Consider the following 18,680-nt stretch of genomic DNA (forward strand, 5'->3'; position numbering starts at 1 on the left):
TGAATTATAGGGGTGCCAGAAGGAGAAGAGGAAGAGCAAGAAATTGAAAAGGTATTTAAAAAAAGAATGAAGGAAAGATTCCCTATTCTGGCGAAGGAATTAAACACGGACATCTAGGAATCTCAGAGTCCCAAAGAAGTTGGATCCAAAGAGATACACAACAAGACACATTATAATTACATTACCCAAGATTAAAGAGGAGAGAATCTTGGAAGGAGCAAAAGGAGAGAGTTACCTACAAAGGAGTTCCCATAAGACTATCATCGGATTTCTCAAAAGAAACCTCACAGTAAGAAGGGGCTGGGAAGAAGTATTCAAAGTCATGTAAGGCAAGGATCTACTTCCAAGATTATTCTATCCAGCAAAGCTATCATTTAGAATGGCAGATCGAGTTCTTCCCAGGTAAGGTCATGTTAAAGGTGTTCATCATCACCAAGCCCTCATTACATGAAATGTTAAAAGAACTTACCTAAGAAAAAGATCAAAACTATGAACAGTAAAATAAAAACAAACTTACAACTATCAACAACTTAACCTAAACCAAAACCAAAACCAAGCAAACAACTAGAACAAAAACAGAACCACAGAAATGGAGATCACATGGAGGGTTAACAGTGGGGAGGGAGAGGGTGGAGAATGGGGAGAAAAGGCTAGAAAATAAGGGAATAAGAAGCATAATTTGTAGGCACAAAATAGGCAGGGGGTGGTTAAGACTCAAGGAGGACATACAGAACATCCAGAGACACGAGAAGATGCTCAATATCGCTAGCTATCAGAGAGATGCAAATTAAAACCACAATGAGATGCCTCTTTACACCAGGCAGAATGGCTATCATAAACAAGGAAACAAACAAGTGCTGGAGAGGTTGTGGGGAAAAGGGGACCCTAGTTCATTGTTGGTGGAATTGCAGACTGGTACAACCACTATGGAAAACAGTATGGAATTTTCTAAGAAAACTAAAAAGGAACCTGCCTTTTGACCCAGCAATTCCACTGCTGGGATTATATCCCAAGAACCCTAAAACACCAATCCCAAAGAACCTATGCACCCCAATGTTCATAGCAGCACAATTTACGATAGTCAAGAGTTGGAAGCAACCTAGATGCCCAACGGTAAATGACTGGCAAAAAGCTGTGGTACATTTACACAATGGAATTCTATGCAGGAGAAAGAAAGGAGCTCCTACCCTTTGCAACATCATGGATGGAACTGGAAAGCAGCATGCTAAGCGAAATAAGCCAGGTGGTGAAAGACAAATATCCTATGATATCACCGTTAACAGGAATCTAGACAACAAAACAAACAAGCAAGCAAAATATGACCAAAGACACTCAAATACGGAACAGGCTGGCAGGGACCAGAGGGGAGAGGGGAGAGAATCACAGGGGAAAAGGGGATGGACTCACATGAACAAGTACAAAGGACACATGGACAATAACTAAGGTGTGGGGTGGAAATGGGAGGGAAGTGGGGAGCACTTGAGGGGGGCAAGGCTGGGAATATAAGACAGAAAACTGTACTTGAACAAGAAATAAATAAAAAAAACAAATAAATAAAATCCAACAAATATCTAAGTAATGTAAATCATATCACTAGGACACGACAATAAAGTATTTTCAAAGTCTTAAAAAAAAAGACTAGTATAGGAAATGAAGAAGCCAAAGAATTTGTGGGCTGGTTGTCTATGTACAACCCATGGACATGAATGAACTAAGGCAGGGGGAATGCTGGAGGGAGGTGGGGTGCAGGGCAGAGGGGGAAAAATGGAACAATTGTAATAGTATAATCAATAAAATATACTTTAAATATATATATTTACTAGTTATAAAATTATTTATTTACTTATATAAAGAGAGATACTGTTTTTATAAAAATCATAGATGTTTATTAAAAATAAAGCAGATTAAATAACTTTTTAAAAATTCTCTTAAATCTTACTTTACAAAAATGACTCTTGTTTTTTGAGATCTTAGAAAGACATAAAGGGGTAGAGTATGAAAAAAGATTTAATGTTTTCTAGAAATGTAATAGATGATAAGAGATGTATTTTAGTCAGTGTATTTTAAGTTAATTTTGTTGATATAGCTGGCTTATCTTTTTAGGAAAAGCAGCTTATTCTAAATCTCACTCTTTTACACTTGTATTAATTTCAAACATACCAAAGATAATGTTTTTAAGGATAAAACCATAAATTATTATAAAATATGTTAATATTTCAAAATTGAACAAATAATGAAGGCCTTTTACAATGTGTCAAGAACCCAGAAATTAAAAAAGAAAAAACTTCAAGTATATTAAAAATATTAGATGAGACTAAAAATGAAAACAAGCTGAGAAGAAATGGCAACACATGACAAAGAGTTAATTTTACAGTATCCTAAAAGTGCTTTTAGTAATCAATACAAATGAGATAGCAACTACAATAGAGGAATGTACAAAGACAAATACTTCTTCACAAAAGGGGAAAATCAATAAATACACACTTTCTTAGTGTTCAAAATAGCAGTAAGTATATACTTTACTAGTATTTAAAGAATTCATAGTACATACTTTATTAGTGTTATAGGAAATTCCAGGACAATCAACAATGGAAAGAATTTTATTATCAATAAGCCAGTGAAACTTAGTTGTCTCATTTTTTCAGCCTGGAGAAGAGATGGGATAATATTAACAATATTATTTATGCCTGTACATGGAAGTCCAAGAATGTTATAATTTTCTAGATTTTATACATGAGAAAATGTTCTATTTATATTTATGATATTTATTTGTAATTTGAATACAGAAATAAGTGATCAACATTGTTTAAATTATAATGTTTAATATACTCTCATGACTGATATTTATGCCTCAACCACTATGAAACTCAGATTATTATTAAAGAGAACCTTTCCATCTTTCTTAACACTGAATTCAGGCTCTTGGAGAGCTTTCGTAATTTCTGCTTTGAGATCAGGTGGTGCTGTTGTATTAAAGTTGCAGGTTTCTGTCAAAAAATCCCAAAGCAGGACTCCATTTTCATTACCATCAATAAAACAGTCAGATATGTCCATGGTGGATGGAAGGTCATGACACTCATATTTAATTCCCAACTCGTCCATCATCTGGGTGAGATCAGTCGCTGTGATGTACTGGCAGAGGTCATCCCGGGGTAAGCGGGATCCGTACTTTTTCCATAGTTTGTCCCAACCACTGGTTCCTGTGAGACAGAACGAAGTTCACACTTTCAATTATTCTTTCTTTCATTCACCTACCTTGTGAGGCTATACATTAGATAATTGGGGTACAGTAGTCAATTAAAGAAAAAGAAAATATATCCTTGCCCTTGTGTAGCTAAATTCAAGGAGTGAAGAATTTGGGGGTAGGGAGAAAGTTAAATAAACAAATAAATAAGTAATTATATATCAGACGGTATTTAATGCTAATGAAAAAACAAATCAGAGCAAAGAATAGTAGGGTCAAAGAGTTGGGTGGATTGCTGTTGTATATACAGTGGTCATAGAAAGTCTATTTTATTATATGACATTTGAGTACAGATATGCCAAGCCATGTAGATATAAGAGAGAGAAGATTATTCCAGGAAGAGAGAAGAGTAACTGCAAAGGACTTGAGGTGGGAGTATGCTTGGCATGTTTAAGAACTGGCTGGGAAGCCAGTGAAATTGGAGTTGAGTGAACAAGGGGGAGAGTGGCAGGACATGAGAAGCCACTGAGGTGCCACCTCGTAGAACTTTCTGGATCAAAATGATTTACTCAAACTAAAGACCGGGTAGCTTCTCATGCCCATACACTTACTATGTTCTGCCTTGGACTGGCAATAACTAGGTGGATTTCTATAAACTTTGTCCCCAACTTTAGAATGTTTTACCAATGTCTGTTGTATTTAATTGAAGACCTAGACCAGAGTAGAAGCTGGGATATGCAGCAGCTGAGGGAAAAGAGAGACATAGGTTAGACTATTCTTCTAATACTTCAAAACTGAGACGAGGTTTGTTATTTACTCCTTCCGAATCTCAGTTTGACCATCTATACAATGGGGATAACCACACTGACCTCAAATTCAACTGAGAGTTTTAAATGACATACTTTAAGTGAATCATTGCACAATGCTGAGCACATAGCAGATGAGTAATGAGTACTGAAAAAATATATGAACATTACATAAAATAAGTTTGATAATGTATTTCTATTAGTTGTAATCTTGAGACTGTGGAAAAGCAAATTGCGGACTTGCAGCCAAGATGGAGGCATAGGTAGACACATTGTGCCTCCTCACGCAACCAAAACAACAACAATTTAAAAACAGAACACAACCAAAACTGACAGAAAATTGAACTGTATGGAAGACCGACAACCAAGGAGTTAAAGAAGACACATTCATCCAGACTGGTAGGGGGGGTGGAGTCGGGCTGCAGGGCAGAGAGGACTCATGGCAAAGCAGTGGCTGGTGGACTGGGGTGCGCAAGGTGGCAGCTGTCAGACTCGGAGAGACAGGGATTGTGGAGAGGTGCATACACAAGGCAGTTGACAGACCTGGTGGTCCCACATTCCCAAGCAGATAAACCAGGCGAAACTACAGAGCAAGACAGACGCCACAACCCAGGATCTCAGCCTGGGGAAATAAGGCCTCAAAACACTGATTGAAAACACCTGTGGGGGTTGCGTTGTCTGGGGTAACTCCCAGCCTCACGGGAGAGACCCACAGGTTCCTAGAACATACACAAGCCCACCCAAATGGGAATCAGCACCAGAAGGGCCCAATTTGTTTGTGGAAAGCAGGGGAAGTGACTGAAATCCTGCAGAGAGAGAAGCAAGCACCATTGTTCCCTCTTGGACCCCTGACTCACCTACAGCATCACAACCCATCGAGGTGGGTTGCCCCACCCTGGTTAATACCTAAGGCTCCGCCCTTCACTGTGTAACAGGCACATCAAGACAAAAAAAAGGGGGGGGGCATAAAGGAAAGAACAAGGAAAGCTCCAGAAAAAATACAACTAAGTGACAAAGAGATAGTCAGCCTGTCAGATGCACAGTTCAAAATACTGGTAATCAGGATGCTTACAGAATTGGTTGAATTTGGTCATAAATTAGATAAAAATATGAAGGCTACGCTAAGTGAAATAAAGGAAAATGTACAGGGAACCAATAGTGATGGGAAAGAAACTGGGACTCACATCAATGGAGTGGATGAGAAGGAAGAAAAAAACATCCAATCAGAAAAGAATGAAGAAACAAGAATTCAAAAAAAATGATGAGAGGCTTAGGAGCCTGCAAGACATCTGTAAATGTTCCAACATCCGAATTATAGGGGTACCAGAAGGAGAAGAGGAATAGCAACAAGTGGAAAACTTAATTGAACAAATGATGAAGGAGAACTTCCCCAATCTGGCTAAGGAAATAGACTTCCAGGAAATCCAGGAAGCTCACAGAGTCCTAAAGAAGTTGGACCCAAGAAGGAACACACCAAGGCACATCATTATTACATTACCCAAGATTAAAGAGAAGGAGAGAATCTTAAAAGCAGCAAGAGAAAAGGAGAGTTATCTACAAAGGAGTTTCCATCAGTTATCTGATTTCTCAAAAGAGACCTTACAGGAAAGAAGGCTCTGGAAAGAAGTATTCAAAGTCACGAAAGGCAAGGATCTACATCCAAGATTACTCTATCCAGCAAAGCTTTCCTTTGGAATGGAAAGGCAGATAAAATGCTTCTCAGATAAGGTCAAGTTCAAGGAGTTTATCATCACCAAGCCCTTATTATATGAAATGTTGAAGGGACTTATCTAAGAAAAAGAAGATAAAAATAATGTACAGTAAAATGACAGCAAACTCACAATTATTAACAACCACACCTAAAACAAAAACAAAAACTAAGCAAACAACTAGAACAGGTACAGAACCACAGAAATGGAGATCACATGGAGGGTTAGCAACAGGGGAGTGGGAGGAGAGAGAGGGAAAAGGTACAGAGAATAAGTAGCATACATAATAGGTAGAAAATAAACAGGGGAAGGTAATAGTATGGGAAATGTAGGAGCCAAATAACTTATAAGCATGACACATGAACATGAACTAAAGGGGGGGATGTGAGTGGGAGGGGGTGTGCAGGGTGGAGGGGAGTGAAGGGAGGAAATGAGACAACTATAATAGCATAATCAATGAAATATATGAAAAAAAAGAAAAATAAAATTGCTGTTCAAAACAGCCAAGTGCTAGAAATAGCCTAAGTGATCATCAGTAATTGAGTGGATCAAAACTGTTGTACATTTACACAATGGAATACTAGGCAACAGAAAGAAAAAGCTCCTACCTTTTGCAACAGCATGAATGGAACTGGAGAATATTATGCTAACTGAAATAAGCCAGTCAGTAAAAGACAAATACCATATGATCTCACCTATAAGAGGAAACTAATGAATAAAATAAATGAATGCGAAAAGTAGAGTCAGAGGCATGGAAACAAGGAAGAGTCTGACAGTGACCAGAGGGGAGGTGGGAGGGGGATAATAGTGGAAAGAAGGGAAAGGCACTAGTCAAATAATATGTATGAATGATACATGGACATGGACAATGGTGTGGGGATTGACTGTGGGACCAGGGTGTGAGCTAGGCAGAGGAGGGCAAAAGGAGAAAAATTGGGACAACTCTGATGACAGCAAAAAAATTAAAAAAGAAATCCATAATTATAATAAATCAAAACAAATGCATATTGATTTGTAGACCTTCTAATACATGCATGTAATACTGGGCTGTTACCTACACAGTCAGTACAGTGAATTAAGAGTGGTCTACATGATAAAGCCCGAATGCTTGAGTGAGAAGCCTGGCTTTTCCTCTTACTAGCTTCTTGAACCTGCGTTTCAGTTTTATCATGTGTAAAACAGGAATAATAATAGAATGTATTCATATAATTACTGCAAGAATTAACTAAGTTAAAAAGGTAAGGCACTTAGTACCATGACTAGCACATAGTAAACATTGCTGAAGTGTTAAATAATTAAGTTGGACTTGGCCAACACAACGTGAAAAAGAACCTATATTTTCTATGAACTTCCAGGATTAAAGGTGACGATTCCATTTACACAATGGAATACTGTCTTGCTGTGATAAAGAAGGAACTCTTGCCCTTTGCAATAGCATGGATAGATCAAGAGAATATTTTACTAAGTGAAACAAGGCAGTCAGAGAGAGACAAACACCATATGACCTCTTTTACCTGTGGAATCTAACGAACAAAATAAACTGACAAACAAAATAAAACCATAGGCATGGATACATGGAACAGACTGACAGATCTCAGAGAGCAGGAGGGTTGGGGGGACTGGAAGAGATTAGCCAAAGAACATACAAGGTCTGTCCAGGAGGTATCCAGCCATGTAGAAAGAAAAACAGAGACATTTCTTGAAGAAGATACAAGAAACATTGTACACATGTACACAGGGGACAATGACCCCTCAGCCCCTTCAAAGTAGACACCTTGGGACCTCACATAATATTCCCAACTGCCATAGGCTTGCCTGTTGTATTTTCCTGAATCTCATTGATGGTCTGAAATCTCTTCCCTTTCAAAGGTGATTTTAGTTTTGGAAAAACAGAAGTCACCGGGAGCCAAATATGGGGTGCAGATGGGCTGAGTAACCTGGGTGATATGATGTTTCGCAAAAAATCTCTGCATGAGACTTGATGCATGAGCAGGCACATTGTGATGAAGTTGCCAATCACCAGTTGCCCATAGCTGTGGCATCCTGAGTCATCCAAATAGATTCCGTGGAGAAATTTTGAAGCTTAATGCAACATTTCATGCAGATTCCTTGGTTTACTCTCTCATTTTGAATGCAACAGCCACACAGTACACGCACTCACTCAACAGTGTCTACTGCCCCCATTGACAAGCACAGTGAAGTCATTATTATTTATACATGTGTATTCCAGTCCACTCTCCTTGGTTCCAGGTTACACTGATGTCGTGCAAACCGTTCTCATTTTATTAACAATGGTTCTACTTTTTCCGGACAGACCTTGTATATACATGTATGGCTAGCCCATGGACACAGACAACACCATGGTAAAGGGCGGGGTGGGGCAGTGGGTGGAGGGGGGCAAAGAACAGAAAATTGAGGGGCATCTGTAATAGTGTCAACAATACAACAAGTGAAGATTTCTTGAAATATTTTGGTTCCCAAACCTCTTTTATGATCTAATGAAAGTAACTGACTCTCCAGAAAAGTATACAAATAAGACACACCCATGTCATTATGCATATAATTACAGGATGCTCAAAGACACCTCACCCTCATCCATGAACTAGGCTAAAGTTGCCTGATTTAACTCAACAAAAGAGGCTATGCAATGCAAAAAATAGTAAATAATAAATAGCCTAAATAATTGATGTTCCATTTATATTTCAGAAGAGAGAGTGAGAACTATAGAATATGCTCTTGGAATTGGAATGAAGCAGAAAAAAGATGAAACCTTAGTTCAATGGGAAAAAAGGAGTGTCATGAGTATACATTAAAAGATCTTTCATTCCAAATACAGTGATTATCTTCCCAAGTAAGAATTTACCTACAAACAAGACTTTATAAGATAAGTATTTCGGTGGTTGAGGAGAGCCTCTGCCATCATTATTTTTTTAACCTGACAGAGAAAAATTAACAAAACACTAATGGCAGAAAATGTGCTGGTGTCAGATTTCTGCAATTGGGTGCCAATTCTGAGCTGAGCAATTATACTCTTTCTGACCGATGCATTTTCATAATGGCTCTCGGTGGGCACAACATACTACGGTACTTTTGTTTTCAACATGAATCTAAACCAAATTCTTTTTTCCCCACTGTATTAAAAAGAACACACTGTAGGTGACCGTTCTGCATGGGGTGGGCCCAGCTCCCACTCGGAGATGCACAGGACCCACGCCCATGGATAGGTTCTCCCCTGGGGAATCAGGCCTGCACTGTGCCTGGACTGCTGTGAGACTTGCTTTTGCTAAAACTAAAACTCCCTCACCCTGAATTGAGATAGCAAGTGCTTACAGTAATTTCCTAAAATCCATGCTAAACCTCCCAAGAATGAGTGTAACCAGTTCAACCACTTTTCCCTTTTCATCTGCAAATATCCCTCTTCTGTGATGTGATTAGTGGCATTGGATCCTTTGTTTTCTGTAAAAGGTAGCTACCTAAAGCAACCTGTGCATAGTAAATGAGGACCAACATGTAATGTGCTGAGAAACCCAATACAGGCCGGTCATGGCAAGGGCCGTGGCTTTTGCTCCCCTTGAGAGAAAAGCCATGCTGTCCCTTTTCCTCCACTGGACTTGGTAATCCATGTGAATGTCCCATCTCATTCATAATGACACAAACACTGCGGGCCAGTGTCCGCATCAACACACCATGATTTGCCTCTTTCCATAGGTAAGGAGAGGGAAGGACAGAAAACTTTAATACCTGCTTTTGGCTAATCTCTCTTAACCAGATAGATTGCATTTTAATTAGCAATTCACTCAACTAATTGTGGTTACTACATTTGGAGAAAAACATGTCACTTGACACATTTCAGTGTGTGATACATCTCTTTTGTTCTTATTTCTTTTCTTTTTATTTCCAAATCAAATCTTTTATCTTCATCATCAGGAACTTCTGCTTGTTATAATTAAGTGAATATTAACTGAAGCTGGTCTAGTTCTGTAATGGATATTAGGAACACAGATGGAAACCTCTCTCCCCTCAAGCAGCAAGTATTCTAACAGGCTGATCAAAAATGCTGTGATTTAATCCTGATTTCAACTTCGCTTTCTTTTCCTAATTAGTTCCACTTGCCTACCCCTCACTGCTTGTATCCACCTATTTCAGTGTGCATTTTGTGTGTGTGGATACACGCCTTTGTTTTAGATTTTACTTATGTATTTATTTTTAGAGGGAGGGAAAGGGAATGAGAAAGAGAGGGAGAGAAACACCGATCGATGTGTGAGAGGGAAAAAAAAGTGATCAGTTGCCTCTTGCGTGCCTCCAACTGGGGACCTGGTCCACAACCTAGACATGTGCTCTGACCGGGAATCAAACAATCAAACTTTTGATTTGTGGGATGATGCCCAACCCACTGAGCCACATCAGTCAGGGCTACATGTGACTTTTAATTGAGTCTTTTATTTCTGTTTATTAAATCCATCTTCAAAATTGCCAGAAGTTTCTATATTATCTGATTCCATGTTCATCATGTAGTAAGTTTTAGCTAAAACACGCTTGTTTTGTTTTGTTTTTTGGAAGGACATTTGGAAGTAGTCATTCTTTGCATATCATAAAAAAGAAATAATAAGCAATTAGTCAGTTCAATTCAAATACATTCACTGGGAGTCTTCTAGGTGCTAAAGGCTTTGCAAAGATCTGGAACCAGAGATAAGAGTCAGAGCCTCCTGCTCTCAAGGAACTCTCCCATACTCCCCACATGCCTCTGGTAAGAAACTTGGCACACTGCTGAAAGTGTTTACATGTCCGAATCCTACATTAAATTAGTAGTCTTTCAAAGGCAAAGGCAAAGTTATCTTTGCAACCTTTGGAGCCTAGCAGTGACTGACCACAGGAGCTCAGTAAAAGCTGGATGAACCAAATCTGCACAGCTGTCCTGTGCAGCCAGCCTGGAACTGAGCACAGTCTGTGTCTTGAATAAGGCTGAACACATATGGCTCCTGAGCCAAGTAAGGTGCTCTGCATAATTAAATCTAGAGAATGACTCTCATTTTCATTATCTTATCATCTAATATATTGCACAAATGAGTTCTCAAATAACTGAGTGATTATCTGAGAAATATATAGTCAGAAAAATCTAGTCAGAAAAATCACTAGTCAATTCCGTAAGAGGTAAGTGTCTGAGGTGGACAGGCAAGAGCCTTAGCTGTGTGGCATATTTAAGATGACCACATAGAACAGGATGTTAATCCAGATATATTTAACTACCTAGATAAGACATGGGCCACATAAATGCTTTTAGAAATTTCATTTAATGACAAAATTTAATTAAGGCTTTACACATTGTCTACAATGAACACTCAGTTTTCTACCTTGCAGTGTACCTATGAATGGCAATATTGCCCTGAAAGAAAGGAAATACACAAACAGGTTTCTTCACTTCTAGGTAATTATAAAGCAGATTCCATTTAGAAAGTACAAGAAAGCTGATAAACACAGGGCCTAATGTGAATCATTTTAGCATAGGTGTACCAACTTTTGGGGCAATATTTAAGTTTACGGAATGTTTTGACTGGGCAAGTATGAAGAATAGGGTTTCAAGAATTACAGATTGGGCGGAGAAACCGTTTAGGGCAATGGTTTTTATACAGGGGAGTGGGGGAGTTGACTGGGCACTTCAGATGACCTGGAGAGCTTTCTCAAATTTGTTTACTATCCACAGAATGGTCTGGCAGATAGGGATTTGAAGTCAAAATGGACAAAATGCTTTAAAAAACATAGTGGATCAACACTATAAATGCTGACTGACAATGATTTATAAGACAAATCTGATTATACATTTCTTGTGATGAAATTTGTCTCTACTGTTGGAAACAGGTCATGACTCTTTTTTCTAAAAGATGACCCATATATTTATATTGGCTTTATTAATACAACAAAGCAATTATTGCTATTTTTAAAAAATGAAACTGCAGCTACTTCTACACACTGAGGGGGCAATAGAATTTATCTCATGGAAATACGTGGTTAAGACGAATTTATAGGGGCATAGGTTTATTGAGGTGAGAGAGAGCAAAAGGAAGTTTCCTCTACATAATAAATAAGGGGCGTGGAAGGGAGAAGTGAGGAGCTGGTATCTTTGGAAAGGTACTGAGCTAAGAGGACATGGATGAGGTCTGGAAGAAGTTATGAGTAGGCAGGTACAAGGGAACCAGGCCTCAATCGAAGAAGAGAAAAGCTGGGAAAAGAGTGGCTGTGAGATGCTGATACTGAATTCTGTTTCTGTTCTTCCTCGCTATAGATGTCAACATCTCCCCAAATCAAAGAACAGTGCTTTGGTGAATGAAAGCTATGTTCACATTTGGGATAAAGTGGAACGGGATCAAAAAAGGTAGCTGCAGCACATGAAAAGTTTGGCCATGAGAAATCAAAAGTTGAACTGGGAACAGCAGTTTGGAGCAAACAGTGCCTGGCAACCATAAGAAGAATGACCCCCAAGTTTCCTCAGGTGTCACAGAGGAAGTGAGAGAGTACTAAGCTACTTGGGATGAAACCCTTCAGTTACTTTGGATTTTTAAGCATTAAATATGAGCCTATAGACTAGTGAATCTGGAGACATTCAGATTACACAAAGTTGATGACAATTGTATTTACCTGAATGGTAGAGTATTTTCTTTAACTGCAAAGGAAACTATCTTGAACAAGGTCATTTGTGTTTTAGAGTTTTTATTCATATATAATAAATTTCTGTACTTAACTCTTCTGGTAAACAGAAGCAATAAAGCTGTAACTTTTAGCTTTAAGAGAGAAATGCAAACTCCAAAATAAAATACCTAAATCTATTTTTTCCTTTTGCTAAGTGGTTCTTTAAGAAGATATATATATATTTCTTCCATAGTGTATAAATTCTTTTAAGAAAGAAGTGTATATGGTGAAGGAAGGAAGGAATGAGAGTCCCTTTACTAATTCACCAACTGGCATTTGTCACATGCTTGTGTCTAGGAACAGTCTCTGTTAATAAGGTTTTCCTCTTTGGGATACCTGTCTACCATATTATGTGCAGTAATGAAAAATTATGAACTGCATGCTAAAAATATTATAATAATAGTAAAATATTTTCCCCATCAAACCACACTGACTGGATAACATTTGAGTCAAAATACTTTTTTGATGAAAAAGCTAACTGATTTTTAACACTTTTCTCACTTTCTTTGGTTTTTCTCAATGAAAACAGATATACATTGTCCATATGAATCACATATATACATAGATGCAATATAGTGTAGGAATGATTATCTAGAAGTAGCCCTGAGTCAGCTTAGATTCATAGACCAAGTTCACACAGCTAGGAAGTGCCTCGACATTCTTACTTTCATGTACCATCATACATTTCACTGGGCCTGTTTTAGTTTCCACATTTCTTAATGCCAATAAACCATGGATTGTATTAACTTATTTATGATACAGCCATCAAAATCCTGTATCCATGAAGGTATTTAGTCACTTCTTAGTTGCTTGTAGACTGCTCATGCCACTTTCTAAACCTTAGGCTGGCTTTTTCTTATTGGTAGATCTTTACTCACAGAAAGCTGCCTTTCAGCACTCAAATACTTAATTTCTGAAAATATTTAAGAAAAACCAAATATAAGTAAGAGTGGATCTTCTATCGATAATCAATATGTTCTAAAAATAAAACATGACTTCTGGATAAATTGGTGTTTCTATCTGCAATACTTTTTTCACATTATTGATACAGATTCAATGTTGATAACTAAGTTTACTTTTGCATTCCTACATGCAGAACAAAATGCTTTACCTATGTGTCCTAATTTAAACAGAGACTAGTGGAAGCTAGTCGCTTTCCATAAGCACTTCTATATAGGAAGAGAGAACTCTCCCCTGCTATTAGCATTTCTAACTAACCAGAGATGAAAACAGTATATCAAAATGTTCCCCTGGGGAAGAGGCTGTTTGCAGGAGCTCTCATTTGCCAAACTCCCACACGGTGCAAACCAGGATTAAGGGTGACCACCATGTTTGTCATCTTTAAAGTCATTCTTCATATCTAAGACAAAAATGAATTGTGTGACATGTGGTTTTTTGAGTATGGGATCTGGTATAAGCTTAAGAAGATATAAACTGTTCTATATCTACAATCGACCTGCCCAGCACTACATGGATAGCCCCTAAAAATTGAAGAATAAAAGAAGTTATGAATTAATGAATTCAACAATGTCAGTGTTTTATTTGTTAATATTTAGTTATACTCTCTACATGGTACTTGTATCTCTGGAAGCAACATGAGAGAATCAAATGTCATCTTTGGAAAATAAAACAATACAAAACAAAATAAGTGAACTGTTTTTAATAGTTATTTGAGAAAACTTATAATGAACAATATTGATAGTGACCCTAGAAATGCAAATTAGCCAAATATGATAGCATCCCAAATATTTTAAAATTTATTTGTTTGTTTGTAAATATCACTGAGGAGAAAGAGACATTCAGAGGGAAATAAGGTTGTAAACAGAAATATTTAATATTTTTAGCCTCATTAAACATTACTAACTGTTGTCTTTGCTCTATGTTATATAAAAATAATTTATATATAGATAGCAACAACTTTTCTTAGGAGAAAGAAATGAACAGACATTTAATTCCACCAGGCTTCCTAAATTGGGAGCTGTTGTGAAGGTCTTGCCTAATACAGACTCCAAAGACATGCACCCGTACTTACATGCACTATTGCTATTTTCAACTTGAGGCTGAATGAAAATAACTTACCTGACACAACAATAATAAGAATCTTAGCATTGGTAGCTAAGAGGCTGTGGAAGAATTTCAGGGTTGATGGGATGTCTTTTACATAATACAGCATCTAGAAGTAAAGGAAAAAAGAAATGAAACAGCCCTGGCTGGCGTAGCTCAGTGGATTGAGTGCGGGCCTTCGAACCAGACGATCGCGGTTCGATTCCCAGTCAGGGCACATGCCTGGGTTGCAGGCCAGTTCCTTGAAGGCTAACTACCAGCAGGGGACATACAAAAGGCAACCATACATTGATGTTTCTCTCCCTCTTTCCTTCCCCTCTAAAGATAAATAAATAAATAAAATCTTAAAAAAAAGAAATGAAACACTTTTCTATTGAATATCTTTGTGTGCTTGGACTAGATATTCCTGAGTAGATTTTACTGAACAAACCACTTAAGAAGTTTAAAAATGAAAGATGTAATGTGGAGAGCTAGAAAAATAATGTGAGAGAAATTCTGAGGAAAGGGAAACTATGTTATTTGTTCAACTAGAGCCAAATAGTTTTAAATTTGTTTTCTCTGGCTTTAACAACACAGACATCTCTAGCTGGAGACACTTAGTCTCCACTCCACATGGAGGCAACAATTCTGTGCTTACTCCAAATTTTGTGAATCATAGTTCTTCTGGGAGAAATTGGGGCTGGCACCATAAACGCAGACTCCATTTCACTGAATGTTGCTTTAAAATGAAGCCCTTTGTGCTCGCTTCACCACGTGCTCAGACGCTTTTCTTAAATCACAGAAAATGTGACAGGCTCTGATGCTGACAGACTCTCTAGGACAGGACTAAATAAAACAGGAAGTTACATGCTTGGCCACAAGATCCTAGGAGGGAGTCTTTACACCTAACACAGCTAGAGCCTGGAATTTTACTTTGGTGGTGGAAAACTTTCCCCAAGGGCTTGTATTCTTGGACTCCACCTCCATAGACATTTGTTTCTAATATCTCATCTTTGTCTCTCTTAGACAAGAATTCGATTATTTTATGTAGATACCCATGATAGAATTTATTGCATAAAACAAAGCCAACTTAATCTATGGCTTCTCTCACAAATAAATGAAAGGCAATGGATTTGCACATGGCCTTGCTGTCTCAGCACCTCAGCAGCCCTATTTACTCTTATGTCATTCCATGCTTCACCACAGGGTCCATACTTAGATAGGTAGCCATATACAGCTAATCCATATGATGGTTAACAATCTGTGACGTGACCTGGTGAAAAAAGTGGAGGTGGGCCACAGCAGATACTCTGAAATTTGTTCTAATAGACACTGAGATTCTCTGTAGTTGATTGTGAATATTAAGATGAAAATGTTATGAGACTGTTAGGACTACAGACTACAATGAAGAGACAGAGACGTAGCACAGAAAAGTGCAGAGTAGACAGACAGGAAGAGAGGAATAGAGTCACAAGGCAAAGGAAGCAGAGCTGTAAGAAAAACTGTATGGGAGCTTTGAGAGAAATGGGAGCATGATCTCTGAAGCTGCAAACTTTCCTACCTGGCAAAGAATGAATCCAAAATATAACTGGAGGGACTGGCCTTTGATAAAAAGGAGGCTCTTGTAGTAAGATGAAACAAAGGTATGATAGGTGCCATTGTAGCTATGATTGTAAATTTAGAGGGTAAAGAAAGATGAGTTTCCATATGATGGCTTCTTCTTTCCCTTCACAGAATACAGTGAGGCTATCAGTTGGGAATGAGTGGTGGGAAACGAGTTACATGAGGCCTAAGGAGAGAAAGGGAGGCATGCAACCATTGTGTGAGGAGGTGGGAAGCAAACCTATTAGAGGAATATCATAGGCTTGCTGGGCAGTCCCTTATAGGTAAAGGGTTTTATCCGCTAAGAGAGCAGAGATGTGGGATTGCCTGAATATGCCAGTCTTGGAATCATATCTTCCACTGATTTCTTTTAAGTTTATTTTTTGGGGGAAACTGTACTTGTGAACTATAGAAAATAAGAAACATCTTGTTATTAACTGTGGTATTTCTAAAATATACACATCTTCTAATAGGTGCTTCTATACCCATACGCTATCCAGAAATATTAGTGGAAATATGTCCATCTATTGAATAGTCATCTCCTTTCCAAGAAATACACTACCAGTGCTGGGCTGTGGAAATAAATTTCTACTGAATGACTGATATTAATAAAACTTTATTAACCTGAGGAATCATCTAACCTGACCCATCTGTTGCATGCACACTACTAGCCAGGCCATCAACAGAAGACAAAAGCAAGAGGATTCAGAAAAATTCTGAGACATGGTCCATCCAGACCACTAGAGCTACTGGAGAGCTGTGGTAGAATATGTTATTACACTCTCCTGTCCTCAAATCTACCTATAAAACTTCAGTCCTACGGGAAGAAAAATCAGTAACTCTGGAAGTATTTTGAGTAGAGAAAACTGGCTTTTTGAATGTTACAGAGAATTTCATAGTATTATTAACATCTATGTTCTCAATTTGAATATGCTCACTTATAAAATCAGAAATCAGATTCTTATTTTTCTTTTTAAAGTTAAAATATTAAGTACTCTTCCTACATATTTCTGAAGAATCTCCTTTCTGAGAGTGCATAACCATAAATACTTTTTACCTGAATCATATGAATAAAGTCCCACTTCTGAAGTTCTTTTTTCTCCATGATTCTATTTTTATATTCAGATGATGTCTCCTTATGCCAAGCAAACTTTATGTTCTCAAGGTTTGCAGACTTGGCTACAACCTCTAAAATAGAGAAAAGAGGTGGTACACCATCAATTTTAATTGCAAATGTGGAGCCCATTTCCATTTAGAATTTTAATGCAATCAATGTTATATACACAACAAATGTAAAACACATTTTTCTTTTTTTTTGTAGCTCTGGAAGACCAGAGAGTTCATCCTGATTTTCTTCTCATTTTAAATAAAATTAGAGATGAGAGAAAGAGTCAATAAGAAATAATTATGAGAACCTTGATCAAACCTAGGTTACATTATCTCAGTATTAATAGGGAATTAACTGGTGAATTTTATCGATGAAAAACTGATTTAAAACAGGTGATACCATTCTGTAACCCAAGAGTCAGCAATCGTGGCCCATGGGCCACATCTGACCTACTACCTATTTTTAAATGAACCACAAGCTAAAAACATATACTATTCTATTGCCTGTCTTTTAAAGATTTTATTTATTTATTTATCTTTAGAGGGGAAGGAGAGGGAGTTGGCTGGGAGTTGGCCTGCAGGGAGTTGGCCTGCAGGGAACCAGCCTGCAACCCAGGCATGTGCCCTGACTGGGAATCAAACCACGATCATCTGGTTCGCAGGCCCGCGCTCAATCCACTGAGCTACACCAGCCAGGGCTCTATTGCCTGTCTTTATTCCTCTTTCATATCTCATGCTATTACAGTTTTAAATGACTGAACAAAATAATAAGAATACTGTTTTGTTATACGCAAAAATAATATCAGATTCAAATTTCAGTGTGTATAAATAAAATTCTATTGAAACATACCCACAGTCATTAGTTTCTTTTTGTCTGTGAATGCCTTTGTGCTACTGTGGCAGAGTTGATTAACTGACAGAGATTCTGTGGTCTTCTAAGTTTAAAATATTTACTATTCTGGCCTTTTTTCAGAAAAAGTTTTCAGATTTCTAGTATAATCAATTAAACATACGCTCTTTAAGGTGAGGGACTTTGATTAAACACGTCTCAATGAATTACTAACTCTGTATCTAAGAATAAACATCAAAAATAATAGTTTGTGACCAGTGAATGGATGGAGAGTCAGTAAATAAAGGGGTTTAATTATTCATTGTTTATATTATGAGGCATTTAGTTATCCCTGCCAAGAAAACAAATTAATTAGGTGTCCCAATAAACTTACAAAGAACATACCACAATAATGATGCTGTTAATGATTAAAGGGACAAATTTGGGATGGTAAGTGTTTTGGGACAGAATTTAACATATAGCACCAGGAGTTATAGGTACCTCTATACTTGGCAATTTGTTCGGCACTTGGCTCAACAACTTCATTTCTGATAGGAACTCCTGGGTACTGAGCCTGCACTTTGGAGAGAATGTGAAGATCAATTTCACCTAGAATATAAGCATAGGAACAGATATCAGTAAAAGAAAAAAATTACTAAAAATAATCTCAACTGGTTTATCTGTTTTAGTTCACTAGCAAGCCCAACATATACAAG

At 37.7% G+C, this 18,680-nt stretch overlaps 1 protein-coding gene across 2 annotated transcripts in view; it reads right to left on the reverse strand.

Moving 5' to 3' along the window:
- Positions 1 to 2,494: 2,494 nt before the first annotated feature.
- HNMT (histamine N-methyltransferase) overlaps positions 2,495 to 18,680 on the reverse strand; it is a 36,191-nt gene continuing 20,005 nt past the window's right edge. Inside the window, exons 4-7 of one of the 2 annotated variants that reach the window (XM_037028780.1) lie at positions 18,466 to 18,543; positions 17,086 to 17,216; positions 14,463 to 14,556; positions 2,495 to 3,200 (exon numbers count right to left, since the gene is read on the reverse strand). In XM_037028780.1, the coding sequence (XP_036884675.1) occupies positions 2,845 to 3,200; positions 14,463 to 14,556; positions 17,086 to 17,216; positions 18,466 to 18,543 (659 nt within the window). In that variant the 3' untranslated portion in view covers positions 2,495 to 2,844. Of the gene's footprint in view, positions 3,201 to 14,462; positions 14,557 to 17,085; positions 17,217 to 18,465; positions 18,574 to 18,680 lie in introns of both variants that reach the window. The other variant, XM_037028689.1, reaches the window with a different exon arrangement.

This window comes from Sturnira hondurensis, unplaced genomic scaffold (assembly GCF_014824575.4).
Source record: "Sturnira hondurensis isolate 20B ecotype Veracruz unplaced genomic scaffold, ASM1482457v3 Scaffold0000256, whole genome shotgun sequence".
Taxonomy (NCBI): Eukaryota; Metazoa; Chordata; class Mammalia; order Chiroptera; family Phyllostomidae; genus Sturnira; species Sturnira hondurensis.